Source organism: Echeneis naucrates, chromosome 15 (assembly GCF_900963305.1).
Source record: "Echeneis naucrates chromosome 15, fEcheNa1.1, whole genome shotgun sequence".
Lineage (NCBI taxonomy): Eukaryota > Metazoa > Chordata > Actinopteri > Carangiformes > Echeneidae > Echeneis > Echeneis naucrates.
The window spans coordinates 12,123,026-12,142,618 of record NC_042525.1 but is presented as its reverse complement, the minus strand read 5'-3'; the positions used below and the strand labels follow the sequence as shown (position 1 = coordinate 12,142,618).

General features: G+C 38.5%; 1 protein-coding gene across 1 annotated transcript in view; it reads right to left on the bottom strand.

Moving 5' to 3' along the window:
- LOC115055799 (ryanodine receptor 2-like) overlaps nt 1-19,593 on the bottom strand; it is a 60,156-nt gene that overhangs the window by 7,252 nt on the left and 33,311 nt on the right. The window contains 39 exon segments of the mRNA XM_029521824.1: nt 331-458; nt 1,840-1,882; nt 2,059-2,189; nt 2,484-2,693; nt 3,275-3,367; nt 3,525-3,660; nt 3,905-3,975; nt 4,121-5,415; nt 5,508-5,589; nt 5,694-5,798; nt 5,966-6,094; nt 6,390-6,478; nt 6,795-6,875; nt 7,175-7,248; nt 7,400-7,476; nt 8,109-8,188; nt 8,484-8,583; nt 8,778-8,831; nt 9,262-9,306; nt 9,940-10,046; nt 11,008-11,108; nt 12,410-12,522; nt 12,826-12,867; nt 13,059-13,187; nt 14,027-14,089; nt 14,280-14,426; nt 14,481-14,492; nt 14,564-14,671; nt 14,776-14,863; nt 15,130-15,367; nt 15,464-15,784; nt 15,908-16,038; nt 16,402-16,483; nt 16,864-17,111; nt 17,539-17,599; nt 17,740-17,789; nt 18,040-18,161; nt 18,887-18,951; nt 19,353-19,468. Coding sequence (XP_029377684.1) covers nt 331-458; nt 1,840-1,882; nt 2,059-2,189; nt 2,484-2,693; nt 3,275-3,367; nt 3,525-3,660; nt 3,905-3,975; nt 4,121-5,415; nt 5,508-5,589; nt 5,694-5,798; nt 5,966-6,094; nt 6,390-6,478; nt 6,795-6,875; nt 7,175-7,248; nt 7,400-7,476; nt 8,109-8,188; nt 8,484-8,583; nt 8,778-8,831; nt 9,262-9,306; nt 9,940-10,046; nt 11,008-11,108; nt 12,410-12,522; nt 12,826-12,867; nt 13,059-13,187; nt 14,027-14,089; nt 14,280-14,426; nt 14,481-14,492; nt 14,564-14,671; nt 14,776-14,863; nt 15,130-15,367; nt 15,464-15,784; nt 15,908-16,038; nt 16,402-16,483; nt 16,864-17,111; nt 17,539-17,599; nt 17,740-17,789; nt 18,040-18,161; nt 18,887-18,951; nt 19,353-19,468 — 5,367 coding nt within the window.

Below are 19,593 nucleotides of genomic sequence, written 5' to 3'. Positions count from 1 at the left end.
TAAAACCAGGATCCCACATTGTAAGCTGCTTTCTATGCAGCCAAACACTTAACTACATTCTACATTACATGTCAAAGTCTAGGATAATTTATAATTTATAATACACATGATTATTATTTCACAATCTCGCTCTGTCATGTGTTATGATTTGGTTGATGAATAATATAAAAAAGAAAAAAAAAAAACAAACATACAAATTGCATCAATTTATTTTGGCTGAATCTGCATACGATGCAAAAATAAATTACTCACTAGATGGCTGCACTTTCACTTTTCAAGAATGAAGAACAGCAAAGATCTGGACATGCTTATCATTCTTCATCTACTCACAGAGCACTCCAAGCTGTGTCTCTCTTCCTTCCTTTCCTGTCGGAGCTAAAATCTAAAGCAGCTTGGTCCAGACCCAGGAGTTCGCTGATCTTCTCACAGCCATAAAATTCACCATACTTATCCATCACCTGGCAGGGTGAGAGGAAAGGTTTACATAGTGACTGAAACAGCTGTTTCTTCATTGCTTTTTCATCTGAACAGAGAACGACAAGGGACAGCTCAAGGTAGCAGTTTGAATTCTTCATGGTTCTTTATAGTTTATGTCAGCTGATATGATGGTGGCGCTGCTCATAAAAGCACCAAGAGTTAATATTATTATTTTCTTTTCATCAAAAATCTATATTTACAAGGATCCTTTGCTCGAGCATAATGAAAATGCCTGATTAATGAGTCCAGGGCACATATAAACATAAGCACTTTAGCTTATGGTAAGTAAAATCTACGGCCCCTGATCACAACAGTGGATTACAAGAAGTACTTGAAGGCATTATACCATCTATTTTACTGCAGACTCTTAAAATGATGCAAGACAGAGTATTAAATGCAACGTGGCAGTACTGGGTGTTCTTTATATAGACCAAGTGGCCATCTCCTGGCAAAAACAAAGATGAAACCCACACAGAGGTGCCTTAAAATGGAGTGCCATTAATGTCTCTAAGATACTGGTTCCAAGAAAAATCCTTAGCTCCATGGAGATGCATTCAAACATGTGCCAACTTGGGCCACTTATGATGGAATTCAAATTTGGCATGCGTCTACATGGTTAGGTTGCCACTCTCACTACTTTCACTGTTCGGGAAAAAAATATTTACTTACGCTTTGTGGGGGTTCAAACCTCAGATTACCTACTTTCTGCCCCTATTTCACTTATATAAAAAACAATAACATTACGATTTCAAGAGGAACAGGTGGACACTATCTCTCAAATTAAAAATCTAGCTTTATTCATGACGCGGGGATTTTGGAATTATGGGAAACAAAAAGATTGTAAAAGCTGAAATCATTTGAAAGTGGAAGCTAATATTCTCTACAAGAAGCTAATATTCTCTACAAATTTTGTCATTTGATAGATACAAGATACGATAATGAGATACTCTGACACCTTCATTTGTGTAGTAGAGAGGGAATATTATATAATATATTGAAAACATTTTGATAATTGCTTCTCCAGATGTATCTGTGAACCAGTAAAGTCCAGCACAAAACAATCTCTTTAACTAACTCACATTTTCCTTTCCCTTCTAAATGTCATTGAGATTCTCTTTTAAGATTCAGCTTAAATTTCTGCAAGTCAAAGGAGAAAAAATGTGCTAGAGAGGAAGCTAGAGGTGTTAAAGTCTCTGGAAACAATTCAATGTTTTTGTTACCTGATAGGGAAAAAATTAAACCTGCCATGAAAAGCTTCATTAAATTTCAGTCAGTTTCTTAATGTTATGTCAGACAATGAAATATGCACACAATTCTAAATATGCATGGGCACATTTGGAATAGTAGTTGAGACAATCATACCTTCCTTTTCACAAATTTATCCCAGTAATTACTTGGAAATGACCTGCGAAGATGAGAAGGGAAACATAATATTAAAAGCAAAATGTACAACTGACACTTTAATGAGTACAGCACGGACAGTAAATAAATAGTATGAATAAAAGTACATGCTTCAGTGAGTTTATACTCTTTTAATGCTTAAAATCATCATCTGCCCTGTCGATGCATCTGTGAACATACGGTGTGTTAAGGACCAGTCTGTCCCATTGCCCTTTGATGTCCTCCTCAGGGGGCTGTTCTGTCACATAGAGCCCATCAAACTCCAGCCTTCGTGCCACCTCCTTCTCACGTTTGAAGATCACCAAGGGTACCTGCCAACCACAAAATGGAGTAATCTCTGCTATTCCTGAATATACACATCTGCGTTAAACAGGCACAACGTAATTAGCCATGTAATCACAGCATCCCTGGTTCGAATCTGCCCAAGGACCTATACTGCAGGTCATTTCCTCTCTCTCTCACTGTTTCCTGATGGCCTCTTTGCCAGTTACTGGCTAAAATAAAGGCATAAAAGCCCAAGTAGAAAGCTTTAAAAAAAAGAAAAAAAAGAAAAGAGGAATGCAATCATTGTTAATCTGAAAAAGTAAATGGGTGAGCCTGTATACCTTGAGGCAGTAATAACCGATGATACAACAGAAAGAGACAATTGTGTGAGCTATGGCAAGGAAGCAGAGGCACGGTTCCATATATCCACTGCTCTCCTCCAGCACAAAACAAACACTGCTCTCATTTTCATCTTCAGCAGAGTCCACTTCGTCACTGCGAACAGATGCAAGCACTTCTTCCTCTTCTTGTGATGCAGGTAATGATGCTACCTGTGAGGACAGTAAAAAATGTGGATAAAGTCCTTTCAGCTCTTATTCTGATCTTGGCTAGTGCTTAGATTAGAGCACTCTGTAATGCGTTTAGAAAGGCTCTAATAAAGAAAAGTAGCCTTTTTATGATTTTCCAAATGATCCTGCAGTAACCTTTGTTAATAACCACATTAATATCCATTTGCCATTGCTATTTTTTTTGTGGGCTGACTAAGATAAGTGTGATATATAGACCCTTTATGTGGGTGGATTATGTGTGTGAGTGATGCACATATATTACAAATTTTTAAATATTGCAATTTGGAAGCAATAGCAATACCACACTGTACTAACAGTATTGTTACAATTTTAAACTCCTACATAGTCTTTTATTTAGGTACAAATATAATACATTATGAGATTATTATAGCTGGTGCATTTTTTGTATCAGAATTTTACCATTGGGTTTGATCACACATCTAATGCTAAATTATAAAGCAGCATAAAATAAAAATATTCATGTATTCAAGTACATCACTTCACTAAATAACTTTCAAAATTTGATATCAAATTTATTAAAATTAAAATTGCCACAAGCAAACTCTCACCTTGTAGAAGAGGAGGATAAAGTTTATTGCAAAGGCCACAAAGAGAGCCAGCAAGCGCATATTGTAAAAATTCCTGGCAAAGTAGCTCTGGAGAGAAATAAAAGGAAAAGCATTCAGGTGTCTTTGGTCTTGAAATATTTGTGTCTGTATGTGTAAACTGAAGTGGATGTAAGTGTTCATCCTTAACTGTGTCAGTGAATGTCTGCATTAGTGCAGTATATGAGTGAGTGTATTTGTATGTTACCAGCAGGCTCTTGTTATAAGTGCTTATAATCTCCCAGAGAGCAGAACGTTGGCTCTCTGCTTCCCCTGGCTTATTAGAACATCTCTTTGCTGTCTCTACTTTCTTATTTCCAGTTTTATCCTCAAGTTCCTTCCCTCTGCAGACAGTTCAATCACAAACAAAAGGGGAGGTCAAAAAACTGTATTTTGACAATGCTTAATTTGACAATGTAGTTGATATTGGTTTTTGACCGACGATTCTATATCACACATGACCAAACGTCATATAGTCATTATTTTTCCAAACTAACTCACCATTGAATATTTACAATGTTATAAATAAGTGAAATTTCAATAAGTGAAATAAGTGTATCCATCCTTAAAATTTAAGGTGAAACTTACTTTTCATTTGCTACTTCAGGGATTTTGTCATCTTCTACCTTTTCCTCTGTGGCACTGTCAGCCGTAAAGTGCTGTCATTAAAATCCATGAAAAATTAAAGATGAATATCGATCACTGCAGTGTAAAAGTATCAATGAAAACAGCAGACTGAACTGTTACTAACAAAAAACATGAAACGGATGTGAAATCATATACAAGATAGAAAAGAATCAATACCATCCTCTGATGCTTTTCAGTGAAATCAGTGGTGCCGGTTTTTCTGGGGGTCGAGGCGAATAAGTCAGTCAGACTGGAAGCAAGGTCTTGTGTCATAAGTCTGTACTGACCTCCCTCCTTCTTCATTTTGAGGCCGAATATGTCAGATATTGCACCCACTTCCCTAGGGGAGGTCACAGCTGCCTCTTGCTCCATTTCCCATGATTCTTTCTGAGAAGAGAAACTGGCAGAGTACTTCCTCAGCTGATCCAAACCACTTGGCACCTCTGTGACCTCATCAAGAGTTGGCTCAAGGATACCACAGAGCAAATCTGATATCCTCATCTTTTTGGCTCCTTCAATGAGCCCACCATTGACAAAGGCTATATACAACACATATATGATGCCGTGAATTACAATGCAAATGAACTGGGCCTGTGCCATAAAAAGGAATCTGAGGAAGAAAACAGCTGACGTGAGCATATCCTTCAGTGTCATCTTCATTATGATCTTCAAGGTTTTCCCTGACAAAAGAGATGTAAGCAGGAGCCACCAATGACACATGAAAACAAATCTGTTTCTACCCAGGCCCTCTTCTCCACTCCTGCTCTTCTCATCATCTTCTTTTGCAGCACATCTCTCTCCAGTGTCAGATTCAGAGATCTGGGCTGCAAGCTGCATCTCAAAGATGGTGTCCTCACAGAAATTCACAAACATCTCCATTTTCTCCTTCTCTGCACCCTCGTTGACCACATCAAAAATGAACTGTCTCTTTGACTCTTTGACCTGAGGCTTCTCCCACTGAGTGCGACTAGATTCACTGATCTCAAAGTAGACACGTTCGATGCGCTTTCCTCTCCCAAGGATCTCAATGCGACCCAGATAGGGTCTGAAGTAAGTCAGGACACACTCTGCTGGAATCAGGAATGTCCTTAGTCTTAAGTCATTGGGCATGTGTTCAGATAAATTAGTGAGGAGAACAGCTATGCTGAAGCCAATGTCTTTGGCAGGCTCATGGAAGTGATGAACAAAGGCCTCATAACGCACAATTTCACTCTTGTCAGTATCAATGCAGGAGATGATGAAATTGGTTTCAGCTTGGGAGAAGTGCTTGCAGTTTTCCATGGCTTTCTGAAAGTCTTTCCTGGATATGCAGCCCTTATGATCAGGGTCATACTCTCTGAACATATCTGAAGATGTGAGGCCTTTAAGTTTGAGGAACATGTCAAAGAACCTGAGGATCATCTCCACATTTCCTGATGATTCCACCAACATGTCAACCATCTGTTTCCCAATAGTTCCATTGACAACATTCCCTGCAGATTAGAGAAAGGGGCAGAGAAATGCACAACTGCATTAATGAGATCTTTTGACCAAATTTGCACAACAGGATATTTGGAATTCCTACCTTCCAACATGGAGAGCAAAAACACAACCATGTCCTTTTGTAAATCCATCAGCTTTTTCAGTAGTTCTATTTGCCTTGAATCCTGCATTCACGAAATATATTGATGGTCATAATCATCATAATCTGATTGTGTTATTCATTAAAAATTGAAATGTTAATTAGAAAAATTGGATCAATATCCTGTACCTGAGAAAGCTTCATCTGCATGTGGGCAAAAACATGGAGAAATCCCACAACAGCGTCCCAAAGGCGACTGTGAGCCAGACTCTGTTGGTTCCCGGTACATGGGCCCTGGATGAACACACACTAATATGAACTGACTTATTTGCAAGAGATTTTCAAGCAGTAAAAATGCAAACCTTACATATATTTATACAAAAAGGGTCAGACGGCAGATGTATTTCTACTGAGGAGCTCACACACTATGAAACAACACCTTGTAATGTAAATTGACTGACCTGTATGTACTCAGTGAGGGTGTTGAAAACCTGTTTGGCCACTTTGATGGCCTTAGAGAAGTTGTGTTGGCCATGTGCATCAATCACGTCTTTCCCTGAGTAGTACCAGTAAAAGTCACTGATCGATTCCTGCAATGTAGCAGAGCAAAACCGTTTTTTGTGGTTCATTAGCTTAGCTTGTGGTTCATTAGCTTAAGGTAAAAACACAATTTTGATCAATAAAAAGGAATAGATATATAAATATAATGTTGATCATGCATCTTTGAGCTGATGAGGCGTTAACTTGTACTCACTGTAGGCAAATAAAGGGTTACAGTAATCATCAGACCATTCTGGTTTTAGAAATAATTTTGATCAATAAAAATGTACAAGTTCTGCTTGTTAGTCCAGCATCTTAATAGAAAACCTGTCACCACAAGCCCACCTGTATTCTCAGTAAATAGTCCACAGTGGATATAATGATGTTGACAGTTGTGTTGTTGCCTGATTGTGTTCTCAGGTAATTCTGGAAATCTAACACATAAATAAAGTAGGAGAATGTTGAACACAATGTGAAAAGAACATTACAATGCATTTCACCCTGTTGGCCTAACATAATTAGACAGTGGACATCCAGGAGACCAATGCCAATGTGTTAAAATGTAATTATGAATCAGGGCTAAGCTCTTATTACCATAATTTCTAAGTGGCATTGAGATGAAAAATTACAAAACCTTCCTTCTTTTGTTTATCCTTTTAGGATATGTCACAATATGTGTGTTTTATTCCATAGACATCAATATTCTTAATGTGAACACAGAAAATGTTGAAAGCACACAGCGCAACTAACCTGAGTTATGTCCTTCACAAAGAAGCTGTAGAAACCGGAAAAGGTCACAGGTTAGGTCTTTGTCAGGCATTACCTTCTCTCCTGGGAAAAAGATTTTCAGAAAGTAGGAAGAGATACAAGTATTCAGTGGAATGGAGTAATACTGTGGGAAAGGTATGGAAGAATGAATGAGAGAGAGAGAGAGAAATCATGTCAGAGCGGAGTGTGGGGAGACATCGGTGAACAATATTTAAATCTGAGGAAGGCTTTGAAAAAAAAAAAAAAAGGAATTTGGAGTGTGAATTTAGAGTATGCTCAAGGCCAGGGTTCTCACAGCTGGCTCTTCTGCTATGACATGGCAACGCAGAGATGGATTTTTTTTTTCCATATGAATACAGTACCTGAGCTCTCGTCCATGACCATGCCTAATCCTTCTGCTTTGTTCTGCCTCTCAAATGCATTCAGATCCAGAACACTGGGTCGCAGAAAACCACACAAACACACAGACAGACAGACAAAAGGATAAGCTAAGCTTTTGGACTCATACCGTTTTATCAAACAGCATCTGAAGCATGCCAATCTTTGTGATAGTGGACAGATCTAAGGGTTTTCTTCCTTTCACTCACCTACATGACTGTATGAGTCCAGCCATGCTCTGAAAGAACCCAACATCTTGCTTCTCTCTCAAATAATCCAGCATTTTCTATCAAACAAAAGCATAAAAGACAAGCTTTGACAAAAAGGAAGAGGATGTCATATAAAAACATGATTAGTTTAAAATTCTTTTCATTATTGATCAAGTCACCATGTTCATGAGAAGACATGATATGAAAGCTATGTGTTCTGATGAAGGAAGATCCTCAGAAAGAATCTCTGGATCTATTATAAATACTCTTGCAAGTTCCTTGAGTTAGTGCTGGCCTCTCTAATGAGTCAACACATGATACATCACCAAACATGGAAATATAAATGTCTATTCACCTGATATACTGTCATTTTCATCTGAAGCTGCTACGGCAGAGCCTACATCACCCACAGTCATGAAGTTTTCTTGCTCCTTCATTTCATTTTAAATATAACACATAATCTTGCATCTAAATACAACTAATCTATCAGTCTAATCCATCTGCTGCCAATCACTTTATTTCTTTGCATGACTTAATTTAATTTTGCTCCTTATTGATCTTAACTGTGTTGTTATAAGTGTCTTTTGGTCTACGACATTAAGAGCTCAAGTCCTTGCCTGAGATGGAGAGGTGGCCAGTGAGTAACATCAAACAGGGAATCCCAAGAAAAAAAGATCTTTTTAGTTTTAGGGAAACAATGATGCAGTACCTGTTGAACAGTAGCATTCCCTCCATTGAGAACAGCAATACCTAGCTTTAGTGTAGGTGCAATCTTGGAGCCCATTGTACCTGATGGGATTTGAAAAACATCAGTATTCAAATTAATCAAAAGTACTTATTCAATGGCTGCCATAGATCATTCTGCATATTTGAAAGAAGCGGTGAAGAACACTGAATGGCTAATATACTCTAATGTTCCTCTTATCTCAGGAAAGTGAACATTAACTGAAGCCCAAAGAAAAGCCACTTGCTTACAAATTACCCATCTAAACACATAATGACTTTCTAAAAGAGAATAGCTATTATCTGCGGGACAGACTACAGTAGCTTCATCATAAGTCATTCAGTTTTTAACTCTTCCTACCTTTGCTCGCACTGATCATTTGCAGGATCATCTCAGAGGCTCCACGAAGATGCAGTCTGGCCTGTTGGTACAGCAGCCTCTGTTTCTCCATCTCCTTCTCCTGAGCAATAGAAAGGTCAGGTCGTGGTTTGCAAGTATGCATAATTATCTGATACAACTGCATGCTGTATAAACTTATGAGAATTAAATTTGTCAAATATCACTGAATCCATCATTCATCATAATATGAAAAGCTCAAGCAAGAGAGATCTAGAGATAGATTTAAGCAGAAAGAATCAAAGCTCATCCACTCACCTCAAAGCTTTCCACTTCCTGTTCGTCATCATCACCATCCTCTGTGTGACAACTCTGTAGCACACAAACAATGTAATACAATTACTAAAGGTAGAACAGGTGCAAAATTGTCTTTTTCACAGCCTCTATTTTTAAACGTGCACTTTTGTGGAAAGTGATTTGCAGTAGGACATATCAAAGAAAATTAAATATAAGCACAAAATATTATAGCTTGTATGCCTCTTTATCTTTGTTTCTCTTTTGATGTTGTTTCTAATGTTATTTTGTCAACCCATTATACGCAAACTTTGCAGCAGTGTCTGAAAAATCTATTTTATTACTACTTGTCTCATTTCATGTACTGTACATTTCTCAACAGGACCAGGACTCTGACAATGTAATGTACACGAACAACAACAGGCAATAAGCCCAATCGAATAATAACTTGCCTGATTTATTACATGCTCTTAAACACATCAACAACAGTGCAAAATGCTGTGTTTACCTTGGCCAATATTGCTGCATAGGTTGTATAGATGTCATCTCCAAGCTTACTGTGAACAGGAAAAATAGATGACATAATATGACTGGATGATGAGGTATGGACAGATGCAGCATATGAAAAATGGCAGTTTAGTGTCAAGGTGTAACTCAATATATATCTGTTTCTCAATGGAACTATTTATAGTGCTTGTCCCACTTGACTGTATAATTGAATGTTCCTCTTCTCCAAACACCCCCATGTCTAGTCTACGGTTATTTAAGTCACCGGTTTGTGCTGTGGCAATGAAGATTTTATTTACCACACCAATAGACAGGGCTGATTTCATCACTTCTCCGCAACTACTGCACAAGTAGGGGTGTTCCCCGACCCTGCATTTCCACTGATGTAAACGGTAAGCGGTATGGTCTCAGATATGTGAACATATTGGTTATGTATGGTATAGAAGTCTCCATATATCATTGGAATAGCAATGTAGTACTTTAATAAAACTGGGGGACTAAATTGTAGATGAATAAAAACAGTACTAAAGGAAAACTAGAAAAAAAGTTATTAATTTGTCTTTCATAAGTAGTGTCAGAACAAAGCATTACGCCAATAAAGGTCTGATCTGTAATAAAGGTAAAATGAGATTTTTACTGGTTGTGATCTCATTATGAAGACACACACACACACACACACACACACACACCTTTCTCTCAGGGCACTTCGACTAAAGAGCGTAATGAGCTGCAGGAGGGGATCAATTGGCTTGGCAGCTTCCATATCCTTTTCCTCCTCTATGTTGCCTCCACACAGCTCCATCATTCCTCCCTTCTGCAACACATAAAATGAGAGTAAAGCTGCTAATTGTTACTCATAAATAATGCCACACCTTGCAGAGAACTTGCTGGCAGACTACAATTGACACAAAGCAGATTTTCTCTCAGGCAATCACACAATAGACCTACATACAGGAGAAATTTTAACAAAGACATGATACTTTTTCTAACTTACATGAAAACTCTACGGACAGCACAGAGGCATACTGGAGTGGTTTGTGTCATTGCCCCACAATAAGAAGGTTGCAGACATGGTTTCCAGGCCTTGGACCTTTCTGTGACTCTAAATTGTCTGTAGGTCTGAGTGTGAGTGTTTGTTTGTCTCTGTCCGTCTGTTGGCCCTGGGTATACCCCGCCCTCACCCAATGTGAGCTGGGATTGGCTCCAGCAACCCCATGAACAGGAAGTAGTAGAAGATGGATGGATGAATGAATGAATGAAAACTCTATAGGTCTGGATGTTTTTTATTCAGTGTAAAATGTTTGTGAAATGTTTCAACAAAGTTAAAGGAAACCCTGCAAATAGTGCCGGTCCATGTTGCAATGAATACCAATATCCTGCATATTCAAATTCAATACTATCACACTGCTGTGCTAGTAATCCTAAGTGGTCGTGAATGTATTCAAGAATTCAGTGTTTCCACTCTGAAAGCATGATAAAATTCAAGTATGCTCAAGGATTCAAGTATGCACTTTAAATTTCCTCAGATGCGATGTTTAAAATATTGAACGCAACAGCGAATTAGCTCTCACATCAAAAAACGGAATAAAGGGTATTAAATATATGGAAAAGACTGTGGGGGAACTCCACTCTAGTTTAATTAAAATCTATCAGAGAGCATCCCGTAGCAAGAATCCCAATAATAAGTGAGTGAATTTGATTGTATTTCTTTCAAATAAACTGCTGTCAATATGGCATCTTTTTCAACTCACAGCTAAATCCCCCACGAGGTTCTCCTCAAAACTATGGTCCTCAGTTGATATCCATGATTTATTGTAGCTTTGGAGGAACAGGTTGACAGCTCTGTGCCTGAGTCAGAGGGAAGAAGAGTGAATAGAAAAAGAGTTTTACATTTGTCCTGTTTGTGTTTTTTTGTTTTTTTTTAATCCAAATGCAGATTGAAAAACGAGTAGTGTAGACAAAAGGTAATACCAGCACTGATTAGACTCATTATTATTCATTCACCAAGGAGCCCTACATGTGCTGATTGTTTCATCAACCTAGGAGTGCGACGTTACAGCTATAATTCACACATTCACACAGGAAATAATATTCATAAATCACCTACAACCTCCACACAGCCACAGGGGTTTAACATGCTAATTGATTTGTTCCCTTTGGAACAAATATGACTGTGACTGATAGCCTGGTTACATTTTACATCATCTCTCCATCACAATATTGTCCCCTGTACAATGCACAGCTGCCATGTACAAACCTGAACAGATTTGCTGTAGTGCTAGTATATGGCATCCTCAATATTTCTTGGTGTGAATGCTGCAGAAACCCTATTCCTATGTCAAACAATTTTTCAGACAGTCAAAACAAAGTTCTCATTGGAAACTACATACACACATAAAGGCTAGCTTCAATTTTCAGCTTCAATTGTCTTAAGAAACGTTTGTGCGCTGTTGCAACAGTCATTTAGAATTAATATTGAGTCTCAGTTTCTCTTGAAATTAACACCACTGATTATGCCAATTCAATTAACAGACTATTTAGGAGGGTTGGTACCTCTTGTATGACATTTCTTATGTGGGGTCCCTCAAGGTTCAATCCTTGGACTCCTAGGATCCCAGCCCAGTCTGCGTATCTCTTAGTATACCGATGGCATGCACTTAACACCTTAAATTATAACTTAATTAAGGAGGTCAGGAACATCTAGTCAACCTTGATAAATCCCAGTCTTTTTTGACCATCATTTAAACTTCTCATTGCTAAGTGTAATCATTATTGTTTTTTTTAGTTCAGAAATTCTTTCTTGAAGAAAAAAAAAAGAAAAGCAAAAAATAAAACATATAACATATAACAATAAGAGTAACATAAGCTGTATTCTACTGTATCTGTCTATATCTACTGTATTTTTTACTTGCACCAAACAGTCTATTCTAATCCATCTGTAGAAGGTTAAAAATGCTTTTAATAATGTATAATATCAGCCAAACCCTATCACCCCTGTTCCTGCCCCCCTTCAGCTCTCTTAGCAGACCTGTTGAGACTTCAGTCCCTTTTCATATCAGGTTGTGAAGGCCTTTTACCTGAGTCATTCATTCATTCACTAACTTAAACACAATAACTATGCCTTTTAAAAAGTACAATAGAATTTGTACCTGGGTAGGTTGTAGAGCGGAGCCATTCTTAGGCAGGCCACCACAGCTCGTTTCCTCTGTTTAGATAAGACCTTATGCCATGCTGGTTTTCTACTTTTCTGCAGGTGTTCCACCTAAGTCAAAAAGCAAAGCCACAAAATGTAACAAGACAGTGTACATGAACCTAGAATTATCCGATCTGTGTGTCTGCTCATTGCAGCCTGAGTCAAAAGGGCTGTCTAATCACATTGTCTGAGTCCAAGTGATCCTCATTTCACCATTTTTTGCTTTGATTAAAGAGACACAAAATGTAACAGAAGGAATGACATGCAGCAAACAATGCATATGGCAGGGAATTAAACTGTTCACAGAATTTGTGTGCTAATGGAATGCAATAAAGCTGCTACTAGGTCAGCCCCACAACTGAATGTTTGTGCTCAGTTTAAGAGGTTGAAATAATACAACCCTACAAACTGCACCTGCAAAGTCAAGTTCTTCATACTTCTTAGATGTACAATTTTTTGCTCACACCTGGGCTGTGACATGTTAAATCAATGGATTTAGTAGTCATTTGGTAGTGAAAGTAAGCATCATTACACACCTTTGGCTGATCTGAAACAGAAAGCTGAATGCATTTGCTGGTAGTTTTCATACTGCTTTAAAGGCTCACCTGATCAAGATAGTAAAGGACATGAGCAATTCCCACAATCCTGCCAACAGTCCTTTGAACATCAGTGATGGCTCCTTGTGGACTCACATATTCAACGAAACAGGGCTCGTGCTTCAAGCAACTTGACACCTGTAAGAAAACAGCAGTCATTTTTTTGTATTTTTTTCCCTAAAGTGAAGGTATTTCACCCATGCAACTGAAAATAAAAAGTCAGTCAGAGAGGTCCTTGGTGCTCAGTCCAGTGCTATAATGTTTATGGAATTGAGAAAAGAGAATCAGAAGTTCAGAGCAAGCACCTTTACCCCAACAAACAGACTTCAGATGACTGAAAATGAGAAACCGTGATCACTGACAAATCAAGTCCTGAATCTTGCTTTCTTAGTTTTGCTTGAATTCTGCTGTGATCAGCACCAACAAAGACACAGTTCTGACTGTTCATTTTTAAAAAATTCGAATGAATGGAAAAACAGCTGCACAAAAATGTGACTATGTCATGATGATGTCTCTGGCAAATGATAAGTCATTGACTAGGTTCATTAAAAACATTTTTGGATACTAACGGCACATTTCTCAGTTGAATTTAACCCACACTCTAAAAATTAAAAGTGTCATGAACTCAAGCATGGTATTAAATATGTAGAATGTGTCGATAATATGTGCACTTCAAGTGCACTCTGAAATCCTAGCATTGGATTTAAACAGCAAATATATAATTTTCTTTCTTAAAATGTTGCACTCCTTTTCTGCTCTAATTAAGCACAGACTGATAAAGGAAGGTAACTAAGCAAAATGTATTTATATATCATTCGGAATGCTCCGTAGGACATGCAAGAAATATGTAAAAACTCCAAATAAAGCAACACACCCAAAAATGTGTTGGTATACAACTGATACTTTTATTTAAATAAAAACAGTCAAATGTTGTACAAACATTTAAAAACATATAAAAAATAAAAGTCAGCCTTTACCTGATTCTGAGGACGCATAAGGGCATGGAAAACATGTTCTCGAATCTCATCTTCTGTGTTTTTCTGTGAGAAGGAAACAATGGCCAACACTTAATATATTGTACATTCCAAAGAGCTATTCTCAGACATTCATCTTTATCTTTCTAAGTATATTGCAGCTTATTAGAGAAATACACTCATTACATTGTAATTCAGAAGGTTTTGCTATCACAGGGATAACAATGATGCCCCTATTCTTTACATTTCAACCAACCTGAGTGAAGCCACTCTTGGCCAAAATGATAAGGCTCTGGTCGTTTGGAGAACAAACCCTCAGTCCCACAGGGAGCAGTCTCTTCACGGAGGCCACAATGAGAGAGGTTTGCATGGAATACCGATCCCCCTTCTTCTTCATCCTCCTCTCATGAGTAAATTGATGCTTTAAGGGTCATGAAAAAAAAAAAAAAAACAACACTTTTTTTTGAGACTTCATTTACAGTTGATTTTTTGTGAACACCACAGATGCAGTTACTGTACAAGTGTATAAAGTCATAATGCTGATTTATAACTATAGCTAACCTTGGACATTTTGTCGGTGTTGATCAAGAAAGCCAAGTTGTTGATTTCATTTTGGACCACATAGTTGTGCTCCTCCCATTTGAAATTCTGTTTTAACAGACAAATATGGGAAACATGACTTGCATGATGTATAGAATAACACCAACATATGAAAACCCCTCCCAGAAAAAACGTTCACATCTCATCCTCACATGAGATTTGGCCCAGAATATAAAGACCTCGGCCACCAGGCTAAAAAGCTGCTCAGCCTCAGGGTTCGACTCTTTCAACCAGCTGGCTCTTTGACAAAACAAAACACATCACATTAATATGTTATGACTGAAATACAATTAAAAAAAAATAATAATAAAAAAATATATATATATGGTATATCTGGGATAATGTATTATACCAGACTAATTTGATGAGATCAAGCTAAAATGCAATGTCATTAAAAACACTACATAAATACTACAAAGTTACTCCTGGAACTTTTGTGCTAAAATGAAAGGAGAATGAAATGAAATGGCTTCCCCAAATTTAAGCTCCATGATGGTTTGCCTTACCGATGAGAATCCACAAATGGGATGAGGAGGGGGTAGAAGGCATAGAGGTCTCGCACCAGCACAGTGAACTTCTCCTGTATCTGCAACTCTGCTTCAGATGTACAAGACCCTTCTGCTTTCATCTGCTCCTCCTCCAACAGCACACATTCTGCCCTCTTCTTTAACTTCTCCATCAGTGGCACGAAGTGGCTCTTCAGCAGCTCAGTGTTAGCTTTAAATATAATTGGCTGAGAAAAAACTAAAAAGAAATGATTGACAACTGCTAATAATGGGAATGTGGTAAATAAATGTGTAATAAAGAAAGATATCCATAAGGCAAGCATTGTGTTAATACCTGCCAGCTGTTTCATCCAGTCACTCTGGCTATCACCCACATGGTTGTGGATAATACGAAGGATGTGGCCAAGTAGGTCACTGGCATGTTGAGGAATGACAGATGTGCAGATTGTGCTAGCTGACTGGCCCTCAGGACCTGAGTCCCACCAACGGGGTATGTAGCTGCACAGCATGGGCAAGATGACCTCCATGACATGGATGTAGTGGGCATGGCGAGCTCCAGCACCAGCGCCTGCCAGCTCTTCCACTTCCTCCAGAGCCTGTTCTAGAGAAGGCAGGAGCGGACATATGTCCTCCACGTGATCTGGAAGCCCCGGGTCTAACAGAAATAGATATAGATAGGCTGAGTACCCATGGAGTTTAGAAGTGGTGGTGAGGCAAATTCACAACTAATTATCAGTGTGTACGCAGTGTCTCTGCTCTAGTATGTTTTATTTATTACCTTCTCGCTCAGCTGCACTCTGGGTGTTGTAAATAGAGTGAGGGTTGTTATGGTTGAGGGCTGGCTCCAGGAAACATACAGGAAAAGCTCCAGACAGGGCTGCCAGACAAGCGCCTGCTGCTGGCCTTTGTCTGAATAGTTATGCACCGTTAGTCAGTCCTTAAAGTGGCCTCAGGTCCATATTTTATCAATATCTCAAGAGAAGGATTTCTGATACAAGTTTACCAGTCACTACTCTTCCTATGTCATTTACAAAATTCTTCCCTCAGTCAATCATCTGCCTCTATCAAACCTCTCTACTCTACCAAATACTTGAAATTGCTAACAGTAATGCACAACAATAATTATTATTAATAATTATTATTATTATTCCAAATATTGTACATACTGCCAAGAAATGAAATTATAACTAAATGAGTGACAGGCGATAACAGCGTAAATATTAAATGGGGGGGGGGGGTTATAAACATTTTCATCATCAGAATGCAACATACCCGTCCATATAGATGCTGCTACTGTTGCCAAGAGAGTAGAGGCTGTTGAGGATCCTGTAACAGGACATCTGAATACTCCCGACTGGAAAAACAAGGGAATCATCACAGCTGAGATCTTTGCTAATTTACTTTGAGAAACAGCCATGCACAATTAAAGAGATGACTGTGCACATTCATATAGAGATGGTGTAGATTAACAGCTGCTGATTTGTATTATGAATGATTTCTGTAAGGCCAGGATATTAGTTAGAGGGACAAGATGCTCCTGTTGTTCTGCGACCATTGCTGAGATTATTTAATGAGAGCTGGTTTCAAAGATGTGGAAGGTAGGAAGCTGAGGAGAGGCCCTCAGTGATTTGTGTGTATGAAAACCAGCTGTTCATCCAGCTGTTTAGCATATGGCAACAAAAAATGTAGGCACTGATGACTGGGTTTTTTAGGACAGGACAAGCTAACACCTACCCATGAGGTCCACTCCATAGTTCTGGTTGCCAAGATGCTGGAAGAGTGAAGTTAGGGTGGGAAGAAGAATGGAGGTTGTGTAGCCAAGGACCTTGGCCACTCCTCTAGCTTGTTGACTCCTACTCTGCGGCAAAGATGGCAAAGTCACAGAAAGGGTTTCCACAGTCATCTCCAGATCAGCTGCAGCCGCTTCAAAGAACGAGTGCAGAGGTGTTTGGATAGAATCTGGGGCTAATGTCATCAATGTCCTAGGATGAAAGGAAAAGTTTCTTTGGTAACACTAAAATACATAAGATATAAAAATACTGTAACATGGACAATAACAAATTAAAGTGTAGAAAATGTAGAAAATGAAATAATAAACATTTAATGCAGCAACTCTTTGGGGTGACTATAATAAAACCTGTTAAGTGGACACAATTAGCAGCTAATTGATCTACCAGACAGGTCTGAAAGACAAATCCCTGCTGAGACAGACTCAGATTATAGTTTACAGCTTCAGAGGTATTCTCCTCAGGGAGTAAAAGTGATATCAACCTCAATTAGATAGCATCGGTGTATTAGTGGCTCAATTACATCAGTCATCTCATCTTCAGACAGGTAACACTCATTTGACCGCAGGCAGAGAGAGGAGATCAATTTAGGCAGAGTGTGGCAGTAGTGCCATCTAGCTACCTGACATCCAGAGCCTGGGCCAAAACATGGAGGCAGCTTGCAACTGACATGGCTTCGCTACCTGAAAAACGCAAATGCACACAAACACACACCAACATGAAAGATACACATTTGTGAAAAGAGAGTCCAGGATGCACCAACCAAGAAAACAAGTGGAACAAATTAATGTCTGAATATGCCTTATTTCTACACAGTCCTTACCAAAGAGAGAGCTTCTGTGTCTTACGAGGGTTGAAAGCTTACAAAAGAGGCTGGATATGAGGAGAGAAGACAATTGCAGTAATGAGAAAAAAGTGGAGTAAGTAATTGCAAGAGACAAAAAGAGATAAATGAATCTTCTGTGGGGAAAAAAGTAAATAAGTATTCTCAAGTAAGTACACATAATTCATGTGATTATCATTTAATACAATATCATATTAATACATGATATGCTTGTGCAAAAGGTTGATTATAGTCTAAAATCCTAATACTGTAATCAGCTGACCATATGTTAACACATACCATGCAATCGTTTCTTTTTCTTTTTTTGAGGCATGGGTTCGGTTACCACTTGAACAAAGGGAAGTGGACAGTAAGTACAGGCGGTGACTTTTCACATATTGTTCCAAAAGAGGGAGGACCACCTGTAAAATGGAGCAGTGACCAATGAACATTAAATTGAATAAAAACACAAGAAGATTATCGCCCTCTTGTTAATTTAACTAATTTCCGCCTAACTCACGCTGAAATCTTTTCAAATGTCTTGTGACCATGACTAGAATTTCAATACGTGATCAGTGCCTGGCAGTATAACATAAGATCGTAATGATGGACCTTGTGGGGGAAAGAGGTTAAACATTTCACACTCTATTAACTCTTCTGGTCAAGCGGTGGTGATTCACAGACAGACAGATGGACAGGCAGACACTCTCACAGAGACGTGTGTGGTTGTGTGGGAATTATGGGCTGTAGAGATTGAGGCATGACTGTTCACAGTCTTGGCTGACTGGCTTTGACTCAGGGGGTCCCACCAATGAAACATAAACCCTTTTCATTCGCTGACTCCTCAGAGGCAGAACTGTGTGGGAAGCTTTAATCAATGTCCTGATGACAATTGACACGCCCACATAGATTTCCAAAATGGTTAAATAAATTACATGGCCACAAAGGGTTTTGCTTCGAGGGGTTGCTCCTGGCAACCATCTAATAAAACTAATTAGATGACGTAAATGAAATGAGAAAAAGGCTAAGGAGAAGAAAGAAAATGTCATTGAAGAAATGAGAAGGAGGGGTGAGAGTGATGGGAGAGGCTCCTTATCAGACAGCAGATTTTAATTGTGTTTAGATATGCATTTGACTAGAAACAAACCTTGGGGAAAAACTGTATTGATTGTTGGTGTTGTATTCTTTCTGCTTTCGACATATGTCCTCTTGCTTGCATCATATCTGGATAGAGAAATGCAATGTAATAATGAAGCTTATACAACCAAACACTCAAATTATCAAACTATGGACAAAATAATAAATAATAAATCATCATGCATAATTCAACATAAGAAAGACTGACATAACCCCGCCTGGAATTTTGTGTGATCGTTCAAATCAAGCATAACCTGAGGCAGCCTTGCTGAATGTGGACTCAAGAGACAGTTTTTTTCATTAAATTCAACTCATTAAATAATAAAATGTGAACTATGAAGGTTCATGGCCCAGTGATATATTCAGACCTCTATAGTGTCAGGTGCACTTATCCCTAGGGATGTGCAACGTCAATGTTCTTTTAAGTCTGTTATTTTATATTTATGTCTATCCATTCATGATCAGTGTACTGTTACCCAGCTCCAGCATGTGCTCTTGGGCCTCCTCAGTGTGAGACAGGAGCCTCTGAAGTAAAGTGTAGCTAAAGCAGCTGGCTGTGGCCGGGAAGTCCATCTCCACTGTCCTGCGATCCCTGAAAATGAGAGGGAAGGGCTCAAAAAGGTCACGAAGACCAATACTTATCATGCAGTTATAGTCTTTAGATAAATATATTTATTATCCTCCTTCCTTTAAAAAAAAAAAAGTTTATCTCTAAAA